General features: G+C 45.3%; 1 protein-coding gene across 2 annotated transcripts; it reads left to right on the top strand.

The window, feature by feature from the left end:
• Positions 1-45: 45 nt before the first annotated feature.
• Positions 46-18,281, top strand: LOC110512531 (sodium/myo-inositol cotransporter 2-like). 2 transcript variants are annotated; one of them, XM_036972985.1, is made up of 16 exons: positions 46-146; positions 4,435-4,612; positions 5,532-5,603; positions 5,915-6,019; positions 6,410-6,469; positions 7,010-7,114; positions 7,284-7,389; positions 7,936-8,016; positions 9,579-9,784; positions 10,073-10,208; positions 10,340-10,447; positions 12,732-12,882; positions 13,011-13,179; positions 16,785-17,000; positions 17,252-17,423; positions 17,720-18,281. In XM_036972985.1, the coding sequence occupies exons 2-16, from the start codon at positions 4,484-4,486 to the stop codon at positions 17,941-17,943; spliced, it is 2,040 nt and encodes a 679-aa protein (XP_036828880.1). In that variant the 5' UTR covers positions 46-146; positions 4,435-4,483; the 3' UTR covers positions 17,944-18,281. The 2 variants fall into 2 exon arrangements, with proteins under 2 accessions (XP_036828880.1, XP_036828879.1); XM_036972984.1 differs by having other exon boundaries at positions 56-146; positions 4,438-4,612.
• Positions 18,282-19,296: the final 1,015 nt, after the last annotated feature.

The following is a 19,296-nucleotide window of genomic DNA, read 5'->3' on the forward strand; positions in this document are numbered from 1 at the left end:
AACATTTTAACCAGCTAGTGTTGTCTTATATAAGTAGACAGTGGAGTTTGATCCCCTGGTCAGAAAGGAGACCAACATACACCATGAGAACTGCTATAGGACCGGCCAACTGGAATTAAACCCTGAGTCTGACTACAAGCTGAAAGGTAAGTACTGTAGGGTCCAGTACACTTAAATGCAAGGTGACTATTGTACTTGAGTTAATGTTTGGTGTGAGGATATTATATGAATGGTGTGAGGGAATTAAAACATGGACTGTAGTTAGTTGGTCTTTGGATAACACTTTACACCGTGGAGCTTCTCAGCATACACTGACTATACAAAATATGAACAAAATCTAAATACAAAAATTTTATTTTATTTTTCACATACACATGGTTAGCAGATGTTAATGGTCACATACACATGGTTAGCAGATGTTAATGGTCACATACACATGGTTAGCAGATGTTAATGCGAGTGTAGCAAAATGCTTGTGCTTCTAGTTCCAACAGTGCAGTAATATCTAACAAGCAATCTAACTGTTCCCCAACAACTACCTAATATACACAAATCTAAAAGGGGTGAATGAGAATATGACCATATAAATATATGGATGAGCAATGGCTAAGCGGCATAGGCAAGGTGCAATAGATGGTATAAAATACAGTATATACATACGAGTAATGTAGGATATGTAAACATGATTAAAGTGGCATTATTTAAAGGGACATTGTTTAAAGTGACTAGTGATCCATTTGTTAATGTGGCCAGGGATCGGGTCTCCATGTAGGCAGCAGCCTCTCTGAGTCAGTGTTTGCTGTTTAGCAGTCTGATGGCCTTGAGCTAGAAGCTGTTCTTCAGTCTCTCGGTCCCAGCTTTGATGCACCTGTACTGACCTGCTCTTTCCATGACATAGACTGACCAGGTGAATCCAGGTGAAAGATATGATCCCTTATTGATGTCACTTGTTAAATCCACTTCAATCAGTGTAGATGAAGGGGAGGAGACAACTTAAATAAGGCTTGTTAAACCTTGAGACATGGATTGTGTATGTGTGCCATTCAGAGAAGGAATGGGCAAGACAAAACATTGAAGTGCCTTTGAACGAGGTATAGTAGCACCGGCTTGTGTCAACAGTTTCCCGTGTGTATCAAGAATGGTCCACCACCCAAAGGACATCCAGACAACTTGAAACAACTGTGGGAAGCATTGGAGTCAACATGGGCCAGCAACCTTGTGGAACGCTTTCAACACCTTGTAGAGTCCACGCCCGACAAATTGAGACTATGAATGAGGATAATGTATAAAATCCGGTCAGGGTCCAGTGAGTATAGTGTAAAACCTGGATAATGTATAAACTCCGGTCAGGGTCCTGTGAGTATAGCGTAAAACCTGGATAATGTACACTGCCTTGCGAAAGTATTTGGCCCCCTTGAACTTTGTGACCTTTTGCCACATTTCAGGCTTCAAACATAAAGATATAAAACTGTATTTTTTTGTGAAGAATCAACAACAAGTGGGACACAATCATGAAGTGGAACGACATTTATTGGATATTTCAAACTTTTTTAACAAATCAAAAACTAAAAAATTGGGCGTGCGAAATTATTCAGCCCCCTTAAGTTAATACTTTGTAGCACCACCTTTTGCTGCGATTACAGCTGTAAGTCGCTTGGGGTATGTCTCTATCAGTTTTGCACATCGAGAGACTGACATTTTTTCCCATTCCTCCTTGCAAAACAGCTCAAGCTCAGTGAGGTTGGATGGAGAGCATTTGTGAACAGCAGTTTTCAGTTCTTTCCACAGATTCTCGATTGGATTCAGGTCTGGACTTTGACTTGGCCATTCTAACACCTGGATATGTTTATTTTTGAACCATTCCATTGTAGATTTTGCTTTATGTTTTGGATCATTGTCTTGTTGGAAGACAAATCTCCGTCCCAGTCTCAGGTCTTTTGCAGACTCCATCAGGTTTTCTTCCAGAATGGTCCTGTATTTGGCTCCATCCATCTTCCCCATCTTCCCTGTCCCTGCTGAAGAAAAGCAGGCCCAAACCATGATGCTGCCACCACCATGTTTGACAGTGGGGATGGTGTGTTCAAGGTGATGAGCTGTGTTGCTTTTACGCCAAACATAACGTTTTGCATTGTTGCCAAAAAGTTCAATTTTGGTTTCATCTGACCAGAGCACCTTCTTCCACATGTTTGGTGTGTCTCCCAGGTGGCTTGTGGCAAACTTTAAACAACACTTTTTATGGATATCTTTAAGAAATGGCTTTCTTCTTGCCACTCTTCCATAAAGGCCAGATTTGAGCAATATACGACTGATTGTTGCCCTATGGACAGAGTCTCCCACCTCAGCTGTAGATCTCTGCAGTTCATCCAGAGTGATCATGGGCCTCTTGGCTGCATCTCTGATCAGTCTTCTCCTTGTATGAGCTGAAAGTTTAGAGGGACGGCCAGGTCTTGGTAGATTTGTAGTGGTCTGATACTCCTTCCATTTCAATATTATCGCTTGCACAGTGCTCCTTGGGATGTTTAAAGCTTGGGAAATCTTTTTGTATCCAAATCCGGCTTTAAACTTCTTCACAACAGTATCTCGGACCTGCCTGGTGTGTTCCTTGTTCTTCATGATGCTCTCTGCACTTTTAACGGACCTCTGAGACTATCACAGTGCAGGTGCATTTATACTGAGACTTGATTACACACAGGTGGATTGTATTTATCATCATTAGTCATTTAGGTCAACATTGGATCATTCAGAGATCCTCACTGAACTTCTGGAGAGAGTTTGCTGCACTGAAAGTAAAGGGGCTGAATAATTTTGCACGCCCAATTTTTCAGTTTTTGATTTGTTAACAAAGTTTGAAATATCCAATAAATGTCGTTCCACTTCATGATTGTGTCCCACTTGTTGTTGATTCTTCACAAAAAAATACAGTTTTATATCTTTATGTTTGAAGCCTGAAATGTGGCAAAAGGTCGCAAAGTTCAAGGGGGCCGAATACTTTCGCAAGGCACTGTATAAAGTCCGGTCAGTGTCCTGTGAGTATAGCGTAAAACCTGAATATGTATGTGTACAGTGCTTTCGGAAAGTATTCAGACCCCTTGACTTACTCTAAAATGTTTTTTCTCCCCAATGTACACACAATACCCCATAATGACAAAGCAAAAAAAGGTTTCACTTTTTTTTTGCAACATAAAATAAACTGAAATATTACATTTACATAAGTATTCAGACCCTTTACACAGTATTTTGTTGAAGCACTTTTGGCAGCGATTACAGCAACGAGTCTTCTCAGGTATGAAGCTACAATCTTCGTACACCTGTATTTGGGGAGTTCCTCCCAATCCTCTCACGCTTTATCAGATTGGATGGGGAGTGTCCCTGCACAGCTATTTTCAGGTCTCTCCAAAGATGTTTGAACTGATTCAAGTCCAAGCTCTGGCTGGGCCACTCAAGGACATTCAGAGACTTGTCCTGTAGACAGTCCTGTGTTGTCTTGGCTGTGTGCTTAGGGTTGTCCTGTTGGAAGGTGAACCTTCACCCCAGTCTGAGGTCCTGAGAGCTCTGGAGCAGGTTTTCATCAAGGATCTCTCTATACTTTGCTCCGTTCATCTTTCCCTCGATCCTGACTAGTCTCCCAGTCCCTGCCACTGAAAAACATCACCACAGCATGATGTTGCCATCCCCATGCTTCACTGTAGGGATGGTGCCAGATTTCCTCCAGATGTGACGCTTGGCATTCAGGCCAAAGAGTTCAATCTTGGTTTCATCAGACCAGAGAATCTTGTCTCTCATGGTCTGAGAGTCCTTCAGGTGCCTAGAGTGGCCAGGCTTCCGTCTGGCCACTCTACCATAAAGGCCTGATTGGTGGAGTGCTGCAGAGATGGTTGTCCTTTTTGGTGAATCAAGGTGAAAGCTATGATTCTTGGTCACCTGACCAAGGCCCTTCTCCCCCGATTGCTCAGTTTGACCGGGCGGTCAGCTCTAGGAAGAGTCTTGGTGGTTCCAAACTTCTTTCATTTAAGAATGATGGAGGCCACTGTGTTCTTGGGGACCTTCAATGCTGCAGAAATGTTTTGTTACCCTTCCCCAGATCTGTGCCTCAACACAATCCTGCCTCAGAGCTCTAAGGACAATTCCTTCCACCTTATGGCTTGGTTTTTGCTCTGACATGCGATGTCAACTGTGGGACCTTTTATAGACAGGTGTGTGTCTTTCCAAATCATGTCCAATCAATTGAATTGACCACAGGTGTACTCCAATCAAGTTGTAGAAACATCTCAAAGATGATCGATGGATGCAGGATGCACCTGAGCTCAATTTCGAGTCTCATAGCAAAGGGTCTGTATACTTATGTAAATAAGGTAATTCTGTGAATCTAGTGAATGGAGTGTTTGGAGGCTCTATTGTGATTAGAATCAACAATGACTACATTTCCCTCACCAGCAGAATACGCAATCACTCCCTGAGAATTCCAGTGACCTTTGACCCAAGTATGGCTACCACTCAGGGGACCACCGTGCCCCCCTCCCAATCCCCAGGTTTAGGTGTACCCACCCTGGTCACCATAGACATTGTGGTGCTCGTTGTCTACTTCCTCCTTGTACTGGCTGTGGGCCTCTGGGTAAGTAGGAGCAAATTTGGGAAAAGGCACCCTAATGGCATCCAAAATGTAACCCTATTCCTATGTAGCTGGCCAAAAGTAGTGCACCATATAGGGATTAGGATTCCATTTCTAAAAGATTTGATTTATTCCAGACACATCAGTAGCTCTGGTGAGATTGACTGAAACATGTCATGTGCTCTATTGGGATTTGTTTGGTTGTTGCTCTACAGTATATTCTTGCATCTCAATCTCAAAGTAGAGTTGTTCTACTTCAGTACACTTCTTCAGCACTCTCCTTTACTCCTTCAGCACACTAATTCAGCACACTCCTTCAGTACACTAATTCAGCACACTCCTTCAGCACACTAATTCAGTACACTACTTCAGCACACTAATTCAGTATACTAATTCAGTACACTACTTCAGCACACTCCTTTACTCCTTCAGTACACTAATTCAGCACACTCCTTCAGTACACTAATTCAGTACACTACTTCAGCACACTCCTTTACTCATTCAGTACACTAATTCAGCACACTCCTTCAGTACACTAATTCAGCACACTAATTCAGCACACTCCTTTACTCCTTCAGCACACTAATTCAGCACACTAATTCAGTACACTACTTCAGTACACTAATTCAGTACACTACTTCAGCACACTCCTTTACCCCTTCAGCACAGTAATTCAGCACACACCTTCAGTACACTAATTCAGCACACTCCTTCAGTACACTAATTCAGTACACTACTTTAGCACACTCCTTTACTCCTTCAGCACACTAATTCAGCACACACCTTCAGCACACTAATTCAGCACAATCCTTCAGTACACTAATTCAGTACACTCCTTCAGTACACTAATTCAGCACTCTCCTTCAGCACACATTAAAGTCTGAATAGAGAATGTGTATAACAGTCAGTCCTTCCCTTCCAGTCCATGTGGAAAACCAAGCGAAGCACGGTGGATGGATACTTCCTGGCAGGAAAGAGCATGTCCTGGTGGCCGGTGAGTGAAAAGAAACAGAGATGTTGCTATGGAAACGACACACAAATGACATCCACTCAGGATGTTGAATGGATTCCAGATGTTTGATGCCAAGAGGAACCAGTGTTGATTTATTCCTCTTGTTCTGAATAGTCCAGGACCAAACCAGATGGAGAAACAAAGCAGTTCTTGTAATGTTATTGGGGTGGAACTGAGATTTTATATGGGGAGATATGAATACTTTACAATGGGGGTTGGCTTAAAGTCAGACATTGTTGTATTGTCACTCACACATTCTCTCTCTCTTTATCTCTCTGACACTCTCTCTGCAGGTGGGCACCTCTCTGTTTGCCAGTAATGTGGGTAGCGGCCACTTCATGGGCCTGGCAGGCTCAGGAGCTGCAGCGGGCATCAGTGCTGTGGCATATGAGTGGAACGTAAGACTATACATTTGGACATTATAATTCATTATAAACTGGATGTGGATCTCTATTACAGATGCAGGATCTTAATTTGCTCACCCTGTTGCAGGAGAACGTTCCTGCAATGCAGGCAATTTAGGTTTAAAAAGGCTTCTGAAGTTTGGAATTTCCACTTAGAAATTTCAGACTTGATTTTTCCATCACGACAAACCTCTACATAAATGTTTATTAATTACATACAATCCACACAATAATTCACATTTCCTGTTGCTACAGGAATAATTAAGACCCTACATCTGCACATGATTTTTGATAGGGCATATGGTTTAATGCAAACTTAAAAATATTACTTTTTTCACACTAAGCTTTGCATAAATCACAAGTATTGATGTCTCTGGTTGGCAGGGGATGCTGATGGTGCTGCTCTTGGGTTGGCTTTTCCTGCCCATCTATATCGCTTCCGGGGTGAGAGGTCAACACACACCTTTCTATCAGTCCACTGTCTGTACTACTGAAATATCACAAACCCACAAGTAGGCCTACTGAAATTATATGCAACATCGAGCCAAGTATTTCAGCGCTCAAATACCTCATTACAGACGAGAAGATTTTATTGAATATTCCTCTCTGTTTACTGAGACACGACACTTCCCTCTCTGTGTACTGAGACACAACACTTCCCTCTCTGTGTACTGAGACACAACACTTCCCTTTCTGTGTACTGAGACACAACACTTCCCTCTCTGTGTACTGAGACACAACACTTCCCTCTCTGTGTACTGAGACACAACACTTCCCTCTCTGTGTACTGAGACACAACACTTCCCTCTCTGTGTACTGAGACACAACACTTCCCTCTCTGTGTACTGAGACACAACACTTCCCTCTCTGTGTACTGAGACACAACACTTCCCTCTCTGTGTACTGAGATACTTTAGATCACAGTGGTGATAACTTGTTCAATCATTCATGTTCTGTCTGTTTCCCTGTATCCCTAACATGCAGGTGACAACCATGCCTGAATACTTGCAGAAGCGATTCGGGGGGAAGCGAATACAATTATTCATAGCTATTTTGTATTTATTCATTTACATCTTCACAAAGATATCGGTAAGTAAAGTCAAAACACTTCTATGTATCTCATCAGCTATTTACTTTCTCAATACAACATTGTTTTGGACGTGAATCTATTGAATGAATTGAGACCGCTTGCTCCGCTGCTGTGTGTGCGTCATGCGTGCATGCGTGCGTGCGTGTGTGTGTGTGTGTGTGTGTGCAGGTGGATATGTATGCTGGGGCAGTGTTTATTCAACAGGCCCTGCAATGGAACATCTATGTAGCTGTGGTGGTGCTTCTGCTCATCACTGCTCTCTACACTGTAACAGGTACCCTGCTATTCTCTCTCTCTGTCTCTCTCTCTCACTGTCTCTCACTCTGTCTCTCTCTCTCTCTCTCTCTCTTTCTCTCTCAATTCAATTCAATTCAATTCAAGGGGCTTTATTGGTATGGGAAACATGTGTTAACATTGCCAAAGCAAGTGAGGTAGATAATATACAAAAGTGAAATAAACAATACAAATTAACAGTAAACATTACACATACAGAAGTTTCAAAACGATAAAGACATTACAAATGTCATATTACATACATATATATACAGTGTTGTAACAATGTACAAATAGTTAAAGTCTCTCTCTCTGTCTCTCTTACTCACTCTCTCACTTTTTCTCTCTCTCTCTGTCTCTCTCTCTCTCTCTCACTCTGTCTCTCTCTGTGTCTCTCTTTCTGTCTCTCTCTCTCTCACTCTCTCACTCATTTTCTCTCTCTATGTCCCTTTCTCTCTTTCACTCTCTTCCAAAACAATCATATTTTTCCTAAAGTCTACCAGTTCAAACATACAGCCTGGTTCAGTGTTGTGCTGTGTTGTTTCAGGTGGTCTGGCTGCTGTCATGTACACAGACGCTGCCCAGACTGGCATCATGTTGATAGGAGCACTCACCCTCATGGGCTTCAGTAAGTCTCTGCTTTGGCGCTGTGTTGATCGGTGGGTACTGTATACACTGAGTTTACAAAACATTAGGAACACCTCCCTAATATTGAGTTGCCTTAGAACAGCCTCAATTCGTTGGGGTATGGACTCTACAAGGTGTTGAAAGCTTTCCACAGGGATGCTGGCCCATGTTGACTCCAATGCTGCACACAGTTGTGTCAAGTTGTCTGGATGTCCTTTGGGTGGTGGACCATTCTTGATACAACTGTTGAGCGTGAAAAACCCAGCAGCGTTGCAGTTCTTGACACAAAGCAGTGTGCCTGACACCTACTACCATCTACACTGATTGAGGTGGATTTAAGTGCCATCAATAATGGATCATAGCTGTCACGTGGTTAGACTATGTCATGGAAAGAGCAGGCGTCCCTAATGTTTTTTATACTCAGTGTATGATTCAAAGATAAATACTTTGTCTTTAATCAGAAAAACTTTCCAACTAGATTTTAGATTTCCTCAGTTATAGATTTTCATGTTTTTCACTCTCTGTATAGTTTACACTCTGTATAGTACAGTACAGGGCAGTACAGTACAGGGCAGTACAGTACAGGGCAGTACAGTACAGGGCAGTACAGGGCAGTACAGGGCATTACAGTACAGTACAGGGCAGTACAGTACAGTACAGGGCAGTACAGGGCAGTACAGTACAGTACAGGGCAGTACAGTACAGTACAGGGCAGTACAGGGCAGTACAAGGCAGTACAGTACAGGGCAGTACAGGGCATTACAGTACAGGGCAGGGCAGGGCAGTACAGGGCAGTACAGGGCAGGGCAGTACAGGGCAGTACAGGGCAGTACAGTACAGGGCAGTACCGGGCATTACAGTACAGTACAGGGCAGTACAGGGCATTACAGTACAGTACAGGGCAGTACAGTACAGTACAGGGCAGTACAGGGCAGTACAGTACAGTACAGGGTAGTACAGGGCAATACAGTACAGTACAGGGCAGTACAGGGCATTACAGTACAGGGCAGTACAGGGCATTACAGTACAGTACAGGGCAGTACAGTACAGTACAGGGCAGTACAGGGTATTACAGTACAGTACAGGGCATTACAGTACAGTACAGGGCAGTACAGTACAGTACAGTACAGGGCAGTACAGTACAGTACAGGGCAGTACAGGGCAGTACAGTACAGGGCAGTATTCATTGATTTAAATTATTTTTAAATCTATATTTATATTATATATATATTTATATTTCTACAGTACATTACAGGGCAGTACAGGGGAGTACAGTACAGGGCAGTACAGTACAGTACAGAGCAGTACAGGGGAGTACAGTACAGGGCAGTACAGTACAGGGGAGTACAGTACAGGGCAGTACAGTACAGGGCAGTACAGTGCAGTACAGTACAGTACAGTACAGTTAAGTACAGTACAGTACAGGGCAGTACAGTACAGGGCAGTATAGGGCAGTACAGTACAGTACAGGGGAGTACAGTACAGTACAGGGCAGTACAGTACAGTACAGGGCAGTGCAGTACAGTTTGCCTAACTGTCTAACTCTGCCCTACTCCTGTGGAGGTTTCGCTGAGGTGGGGGGCTGGAACGCCCTCCTAGAGGGGTATGCTACGGCCATCCCCTCTGTCCGTGTCCCTAACACCACATGTGGCATCCCCCGGGACGACGCCTTCCACCTGTTCCGTGACCCTGTGACCTCTGACCTGCCCTGGCCGGGCATCCTCCTGGGCATGTCCATACCCTCCATGTGGTACTGGTGCTCAGATCAGGTAACAGTGACACTGCTTAGGGACAGTCACTAGATGGCCAAGAGGAGAAGATCTGAGGTATCAGAATTGATACACCTTAAAGGGGAATGGAAACACTAGGCTTTAGAACACCATCTAACTTGAACTGTAAATCACTGTATTGGCATTGTTGCATCACTGACAGGAGAGTTTTGATTCACCTTAATAATAAAACAGATGGATTGGTTAAGTGCTCTATACACTTGGGAGGCACATTCAGCTGCTCTGTCAACAGTTCCAGTCACTGATTCTGTGTTGTGTTGTATCCAGGTGATAGTGCAGCGCTCCCTGTCTGCTAAGAACCTGCTCCATGCTAAAGGAGGCTCCCTGCTGGCTGCCTACCTCAAGATCCTGCCCTTCTTCATGATGGTCCTGCCCGGCATGATCAGCAGAATACTCTACCCAGGTACAATGTCCTAAGTGCAAGGCTTTGGCAGTAACTCTAGAGAGGATACTGTACCTAGGTAAAACCTGCTGATACCACTATCAAACAAAGGAGAGACAGTATATTTACAGCAGCGTTGTTGTTGCGTCTAGACGAGGTGGCGTGTGGTGACCCTGAGGTGTGTACTGAGGTGTGTGGGAACCCAGTGGGCTGTTCAGACATCGCCTACGCCAAACTGGTCATGAAGCTACTGCCCTCAGGTGAGGAACTTTTCTTCTCTCTGTAACATGTTGTATATCTCCATCTGTCTTTGTCACTTCCTGTACACACAAACACCTTGTGGTATCCCAGGAGGTCTACCCCGGGGGATGGTAATAGAGGGGAGGTACGTGAGACGACGTTGGCTCCCTCTGCTGGGGATAAGGGAGCTGTGCACCCCGACACAGACAGCTCTAAGTGGAGGTAATTAGAGGAAAGTGCCAACCAGCCGTGGAGGCCAAATAAAAGGAGCCCGGGGGCACACCGCGGGGGAGAAGGGGGAGAGACCGACACCAAGCCACAGTAGAGAAGAAGGACCGAGCCAAACCTAAGTGATTTTCTTTGTTCTATTTATTTTCTGTCTTAGTAAAGTTGTTTTTGTGGACTAAAGTCTCCCTGTCTCTGTGTCACTCTCTGCACGCTCAACCCAACACCCTGCGGTTTACCTGCTGTGTGTTTCTTCCACTCTCTAGACCTGCTTCTGTGTTTTTTATCCCCCTTTTCATCTTATCCAATTACGATCTTGTCTCATCGCTGCAGCTCCCCTTGGGGCTCCGGAGAGGCGAAGGTCGAGTCATGTGTCCTCCTAAACATGACCCGCCAAACCACGCTTCTTAACACCTGCCAGCTTAACCCAGAAGCCAGCCGCACCAATGTGTCGGAGGAGATACTGTTCAACTGAAGACCGAGGTCAGCCTGCAGGCGCCCGGCCCGCCACAAGGAGTCGCTAGAGCGCGATGAACTAAGTAAAGCCCCCCACCCAAACCCTCCCCTAACGACGCTGGACAATCGTGCACCGCCCTATGGGACTCCCGGTCACGGCCGGTTGTGACACAGCCTGATTAAAAGTTACATTGAGATCTGATTGTATTCAGATCTTATAAGTGTAAACAAACAATATAAGGACGCATGTTAGAGGCAGGTATAAACAGGGCTTCTGTCTCTTTCAAATATACACATATACACTTCATGCGATGCGTACTGCAGAGAACAATGGAAGATAACAATTATCAGTGAATTATCAGTGAATTATTGTAATATTTGTTTGTGTCAATTAATCCCATAAGGGATGTGTTGCCAACTGATGATTTGACAGGAAAACAAAATGTTGTTGAAATGTCATACACACATGTACATTCTCCCTCTTTCACTCTCTCTCTCTCTCCCATTTTCTCTCTCTGTGTACTCTTCATACTCCTGTCTCGCTCTGTACTCTCCATACTTCTGTCTTTCTCTCTGTACTCTCCATACTCCTGTCTCTCTCTCTCTCTCTGTGTACTCTCCATACTCCTGTCTCTCTCTGTACTCTCCATACTCCTCTCTCTCTCTCTGTGTACTCTCCATACTTCTGTCTCTCTCTGTACTCTCCATACTCCTCTCTCTCTCTCTGTGTACTCTCCATACTCCTGTCTCTCTCTCTCTCTCTTCCTCTGTGTACTCTCCATACTCCTGTCTCTCTCTCTGTACTCTCCATACTTCTGTATCTCTGTACTCTCCATACTCCTCTCTCTCTCTCTCTCTGTACTCTCCATACTCCTGTCTCTCTCTCTGTGTGTACTCTCCATACTCCTGTCTCTCTTTCTGTGTACTCTCCATACTCCTGTCTCTCTCTCCCTCTGTGTAATCTCTATACTCCTGTCTCTCTCTCTCTCTCTCTGTACTCTCCATACCCGCTCTCTCTCTCTCTCTCCCTCGGTGTACTCCATACTCCTGTCTCTCTCCCTCTGTGTACTCTCCATACTCCTGTCTCTCTCTCCCTCTCTCTCTGTGTACTCTCCATACTCCTGTCTCTCTCTGTGTGTACTCTCCATACTCCTGTCTCTCTCTGTGTGCACTCTCCATACTCCTGTCTCTCTATGTGTGTACTCTCCATACTCCTGTATATCTCTCTCCCTCAGTGTACTCTCCATACTCTTGTCTCTCTCCCTCTGTGTACTCTCCATACTCCTGTCTCTCTCTCTCCCTCAGTGTACTCTCCATACTCCTGTCTCTCTCCCTCTGTGTACTCTCCATACTCCTCTCTCTCTCTCTCTCCCTCAGTGTACTCTCCATACTCCTGTCTCTCTCCCTCTGTGTACTCTCCATACTCCTGTCTCTCTCTCTCCCTCAGTGTACTCTCCATACTCCTGTCTCTCTCTCCCTCTCTCTCTGTGTACTCTCCATACTCCTGTCTCTCTCTGTGTGTACTCTCCATACTCCTGTCTCTCTCTGTGTGCACTCTCCATACTCCTGTCTCTCTCTGTGTGCACTCTCCATACTCCTGTCTCTCTCTCTCTTGCTCTCCAGGTCTGCGTGGTCTGATGATGGCGGTGATGATTGCTGCTCTCATGTCCTCCCTCACCTCCATCTTCAACAGCTCCAGCACCATCTTCACCATGGACCTGTGGAGGCATGTCCGGCCCCGAGCAACCGAGTGGGAACTCATGCTCGTGGGAAGGTATACATACACATGCACTCATACTCATGCATACACATACTCATGCATACACATAATCATGCATACACATACTCATGCATACACATACTCATGCTCGTGGGAAGGTACACATACACTATCCTCCTCAGGATGTTTGTGCTGGTTCTGGTGGTGGTGTCAGTGCTCTGGATCCCTGTGGTCCAGGCCAGTCAGGGAGGACAGCTGTTTATCTACATCCAGTCCATCAGTACCTATCTCCAGCCCCCTGTTTCCATCGTCTTCCTGACTGGATGCTTCTGGAAGAGGACCAATGAGAAGGTGTGCTTGTGTGTGTGTTGGGGGGGAGAATACAGAGTACAGTATGTGAGGTAGTGAAGGTGTCTGTAGTGAAGGTGTCTGTAGTGAAATTATCTATAGTGAAGGTTTGTAGTGAAGGTGTCTGGTGAAAATGTGTGTAGTGAAGGTATTTGTAGTGAAAGTATGTGCAGTGAAAGTATGTGCAGTGATGGTATGTGTAATGAAGGTACAGTGCCTTGCGAAAGTATTCGGCCCCCTTGAACTTTGCGACCTTTTGCCACATTTCAGGCTTCAAACATAAAGATATACAACTGTATTTTTTTGTGAAGAATCAACAACAAGTGGGACACAATCATGAAGTGGAACGACATTTATTGGATATTTCAAACTTTTTTAACAAATCAAAAACTGAAAAATTGGGTGTGCAAAATTATTCAGCACCCTTAAGTTAATACTTTGTAGCGCCACCTTTTGCTGCGATTACAGCTGTAAGTCGCTTGGGGTATGTCTCTATCAGTTTTGCATTCCTCCTTGCAAAACAGCTCGAGCTCAGTGAGGTTGGATGGAGAGCATTTGTGAACAGCAGTTTTCATTTCTTTCCACAGATTCTCGATTGGATTCAGGTCTGGACTTTGACTTGGCCATTCTAACACCTGGATATGTTTATTTTTGAACCATTCCATTGTAGATTTTGCTTTATGTTTTGGATCATTGTCTTGTTGGAAGACAAATCTCCGTCCCAGTCTCAGGTCTTTTGCAGACTCCATCAGGTTTTCTTCCAGAATAGTCCTGTATTTGGCTCCATCCATCTTCCCATCAATTTGAACCATCTTCCCTGTCCCTGCTGAAGAAAAGCAGGCCCAAACCATGATGCTGCCACCACCATGTTTGACAGTGGGGATAATGTGTTCAGGGTGATGAGCTGTGTTGCTTTTACGCCAAACATAACGTTTTGCATTGTTGCCAAAAAGTTCAATTATGGTTTCATCTGACCAGAGCACCTTCTTCCACATGTTTGGTGTGTATCCCAGGTGGCTTGTGGCAAACTTTAAACAACACTTTTTATGGATATCTTTAAGAAATGGCTTTCTTCTTGCCACTCTTCCATAAAGTCCAGATTTGTGCAATATACGACTGATTGTTGTCCTATGGACAGAGTCTCCCACCTCAGCTGTAGATCTCTGCAGTTCATCCAGAGTGATCATGGGCCTCTTGGCTGCATCTCTGATCAGTCTTCTCCTTGTATGAGCTGAAAGTTTAGAGGGACGGCCAGGTCTTGGTAGATTTGCAGTGGTCTGATACTCCTTCCATTTCAATATTATTGCTTGCACAGTGCTCCTTGGGATGTTTAAAGCTTGGGAAATCTTTTTGTATCCAAATCCGGCTTTAAACTTCTTCACAACAGTATCTCGGACCTGCCTGGTGTGTTCCTTGTTCTTCATGATGCTCTCTGCGCTTTTAACGGACCTCTGAGACTATCACAGTGCAGGTGCATTTATACAGAGACTTGATTACACACAGGTGGATTGTATTTATCATCATTAGTCATTTAGGTCAACATTGGATCATTCAGAGATCCTCACTGAACTTCTGGAGAGAGTTTGCTGCACTGAAAGTAAAGGGGCTGAATAATTTTGCACGCCCAATTTTTCAGTTTTTGATTTGTTAAAAAAGTTTTAAATATCCAATAAATGTCGTTCCACTTCATGATTGTGTCCCACTTGTTGTTGATTCTTCACAAAAAAATACAGTTTTATATCTTTATGTTTGAAGCCTGAAATGTGGCTAAAGGTCGCAAAGTTCAAGGGGGCCGAATACTTTCGCAAGGCACTGTATGTGTAGTGAAAGTGTGTGCAGTGAAAGTGTGTGTAGTGAAAATGTGTGTAGTGAAGGTATATGTAGTGTGTAGTGAATTTGTGTAGTGAAAGTGTGTGTAGTGAAAATGTGTGTAGTGAAATTATTTGTAGTGGAAGTTTGTATAGTGAAAGTATGTGTAGTGAAGCTGTCTGTAGTGAAGTTTTGTGTAGTGAAATAGTGTGTAGTGAAGGTGTCTGTAGTGAAGTTTTGTGTAGTGAAATAGTGTGCAGTGAAGGTGTCTGTAGGGAAGGTGTCTGTGGGGATTTGTAGTGAAGGTGTGTGTAGTGAACATGTCTGTAGTGAAAGTACAGTACTAGTCAAAGGTTTGGACACAAACTACTCATTCAAAGGGTTTTCTTTCTTTATTTCAATATTGTAGAATGATAGTGAAGACATCAAAACTATGAAATAACACATACGGAATCATGTCGTAACCAAAAAAGTGTTAAACAAATCCAAATCTATTTTATATTTGAGATTCCCACATATGCTAAGCACTTGTTGGCTGCTTGGGTCCAAATCTTCCCAAATAATCTCAATTGGGTTGAGGTCGGGTGATTGTGGAGGCCAGGTCATATGATGCCGCACTCCATCACTCTCCTTCTCGGTCAAATAGCCTTTACAAAGCCGGGAGGTGTGTTGGGTCATTGTCCTGTTGAAAAACAAATTATGGTAGCCATGCTGGTTAAGTGTGCCTTGAATTCTAAATAAATCACTGACAGTGTCACCAGCAAAGCACCCCCACACCATCACACCTCCTCCTCCATGCTTCACAATGGGAACCACACATGCGGAGAGCATCCGTTCACTAATCTGCCTCTCACAAAGACACTGCGGTTGGAACCAAAAATCTAAAATTTGGACTCAAACCAAAGGACACATTTCCATGGTCGAATGTAAATTGCTCATGTTTCTTTGCCCAAGCAAGTCTCTTCTTATTATTGGTGTACTTTAGTAGTGGTTTCTTTGCAGCAATTCGACCATGAAGGCCTGATTCACACAGTCTCCTCTGAACAGTTGATGTTGAGATCTGTCTGTTATTTGAACTCTGTGAAGCTGGTAACTTATGAACTTATCCTCTGCAGCAGAAGTAACTCTGGGTCTTCCATTCCTGTGGTGGTCCTCATGAGAGACAGTTAACTCTAATGAACGTATCCTCTGTAGCAGAAGTAACTCTGGGTCTTCCTTTCCTGTGGTGGTCCTCATGAGAGACAGTTTCATCTTAGAGCTGGATGGTTTTTGCGACTGCACAGTTCCGTATTGACTGACCTTCATGTCTTAATGTAATGTTGGACTGTCGTTTCTCTTTGCTTATTTGAGCTCTTCTTGCCATAATATGGACTTGGTCTTTTACCAAATAGGGCTATCTTCTGTATACCACCCCTGCCTTGTCACAACACAACTGATTGGCTCAAATGCATTAAGGAAAGAAATTCCACAAATTAACTTAACAAGGCACACCTGTAGTGAAGGTGTGTGAAGTGAAAGTGTCTGTAGTGAAGGTGTGTGATGTGAAGTTGTCTGTAGTGAAGGTGTGTGAAGTGAAGGTGTGTATAGTGAAGGTGTGTGAAGTGAAGGTGTCTGTAGTGAAGGTGTGTGTAGTGAAGGTGTCTGTAGTGAAGGTAAGTGTTTGCATCTGAAAATAGGCTGTACTTGGTTTTTCACCTACAGGGATGAAATGCTACTCAATTTGCAATCAGATTGCAGTAAAAGTCAGATGTATTGAAAGATGATGTAGAGATGAAATGTCCCTCCTTTGTGTTCTGCAGGGGGCTTTCTGGGGCCTGTTCCTGGGCCTACTGGTGGGCGGTGTGAGGATGGCCCTAGACTTTATCTATCCCTCACCACTGTGTTACCAGGAGGACAGCAGGCCTGATGTGGTGAAACATGTCCACTACCTCTACTTCTCCACCGTGCTGTCTCTGCTGACCCTGGTGGTGGTGGTGGGGGTCAGCCTGGCCACGGAGAAACCCAGCCCAGAGCAAGTGAGTGGAGGCTGGGGAGTGCTACTAAACCAGAGCTCAAATACAGTATCTTGATAGTGATTGTGATGGCAATTGTATATTTGAACAAATCAACCTATTGATTTCAACGACACTGTGATAAATTAAGAATTTGCATCTACAGTACTGTCTAAATCAAATATAAACTTGAGATAGACAGTGTAATAAATGTGAGCACGATATGGCCTATCACTAACCGTTGCTATGTCTGTGTTGTTGTTGCTACGGAACAGATCAGCCGCCTCACCTGGTTCACCAGATTTGATAAGGTGGAGAAGAGCAGTGGAGCTTTAGAGACAGTAGAGACTGTGACTAGTGCTACAGAGACCGAGGAGAGTGCAGAGCAGGAGATTGAAGACAGAGAGCAGGAGAAGGCTAACGGAGAGACACACCTTCAGAGGAAAGGTGGGTAGTGTTGTCCCTTTTTAGGTAGCAGTAGGTTAAAACTGGTAAGTTGCTTCAACAATACTAAGGACCATGTTTCATACAATACTCACAATCCCAGTGCTTGAAGTGGACTGAAATAGGTGCCAGCACTCATTTTGGGTGCCAGTACTGTTTATATTTAGGTGCAGGAATATTTTTAAAACAGCAATATTCTATAAGATGCCGGTACTCATAACTGAGGCGCCAGTACAGGTGTGTTCCAGTCCAAGTCAAACACTGCTCATACGCATATACCCACACTTCTCTCTCCCCAGTCTCCTCAGAAGCCAGTGTGAGGAGCCAGTCCAGGCTGAAGGCCGCCCTCTACTGGCTGTGTGGGATGGAGCGGCAAAAGGAGGGTGACAGCGCCCCACAACCCCCTCTTCTTCTCGACCCCGCTAGCTCTCTGGAAGAGGACCCATGCCTTAGCCACGTGGTCGACGCCAACCTCATCATCTGCCTCTCCATCGCCGTCTTTATCATTGGCTACTGGGCCTAGTGAGGAATTCTCAACAGCCAATGATATTGGCAGGGACAGGTGGTGCTTGGCCATTGCTGCAGCATCATCGGAGAGCTGCTGAAGTGTCACAGCAAAGGCTGTTATTTATTATTGTATAATAGCAATGTATAGTTTTTTTAACCCCTCCACCCCCCACTCTTCAGAGGACAAATATCTTAATTTTGTTTTTACAGAATGTTTTGCTACATACACATACATTTGACATGCATATTACTTTTATATAAAGCAGTCACAAAACAATAATACATTACCACACACTCTTTAATCCCACCCCTCAGCCACTCTCAGCCACTCTCAGCCCAACCCTCAGCCACTCTCAGCCCAACCCTCAGCCACTCTCAGCCCAATCCTCAGCCACTCTTAACCCATCCCACCCCTCAGCTACTCTCAGCCCAACCCTCAGCCACTCTCAGCCCAACCCTCAGCCACTCTCAGCCCAACCCACCCCTCAGCTACTCTCAGCCCATCCCAACCCTCAGCTACTCTCAGCCCATCCCACCCCACAGCCACTCTCAGCCCATCCCACCCCTCAGCCACTCTCAGCCCATCCCACCCCTCAGCCACTCTCAGCCCATCCCACCCCTCAGCTACTCTCAGCCCATCCCACCCCTCAGCCACTCTCAGCCCATCCCACCCCTCAGCTACTCTCAGCCCATCCCAACCCTCAGCCAGTCTCAGCCCATCCCACCCCTCAGCCACTCTCAGCCCATCCCACCCCTCAGCCAGTCTCAGCCCATCCCACCCCTCAGCCACTCTCAGCCCATCCCATCCCACCCCACAGCCACTCTCAGCCCATCCCACCCCTCAGCCACTCTCAGCCCATCCCACCCCTCAGCCACTCTCAGCCCATCCCACCCCTCAGCTACTCTCAGCCCATCCCACCCCTCAGCCACTCTCAGCCCAACCCAACCCTCAGCTACTCTCAGCCCATCCCACCCCTCAGCCACTCTCAGCCCAACCCTCAGCCACTCTCAGCCCATCCCACCCCTCAGCTACTCTCAGCCCATCCCACCCCTCAGCCACTCTCAGCCCATCCCACCCCTCAGCTACTCTCAGCCCATCCCAACCCTCAGCTACTCTCAGCCCATCCCAACCCTCAGCTACTCTCAGCCCATCCCAACCCTCAACCAGTCTCAGCCCATCCCACCCCTCAGCCACTCTCAGCCCATCCCATCCCACCCCTCAGCCACTCTCAGCCCATCCCACCCCTCAGCCCATCCTAACCCTCAGCTACTCTCAGCCCATCCCAACCCTCAGCCAGTCTCAGCCCATCCCACCCCTCAGCCACTCTCAGCCCATCCCACCCCTCAACCACTCTCAGCCCATCCCACC

Source organism: Oncorhynchus mykiss, unplaced genomic scaffold (genome assembly GCF_013265735.2).
Source record: "Oncorhynchus mykiss isolate Arlee unplaced genomic scaffold, USDA_OmykA_1.1 un_scaffold_215, whole genome shotgun sequence".
Taxonomy (NCBI): Eukaryota; Metazoa; Chordata; class Actinopteri; order Salmoniformes; family Salmonidae; genus Oncorhynchus; species Oncorhynchus mykiss.

Coding starts and splice junctions, on each gene's coding strand:
- LOC110512531 (XM_036972985.1), top strand. CDS start 4,484: ATGGCTACCACTCAGGGGACCACCGTGCCCCCCTCCCAATCCCCAGGT. Junction 6,470..7,009: donor CCATCTATATCGCTTCCGGG/GTGAGAGGTCAA, acceptor CCTAACATGCAG/GTGACAACCATGCCTGAATA. Junction 9,785..10,072: donor GGTACTGGTGCTCAGATCAG/GTAACAGTGACA, acceptor TGTTGTATCCAG/GTGATAGTGCAGCGCTCCCT.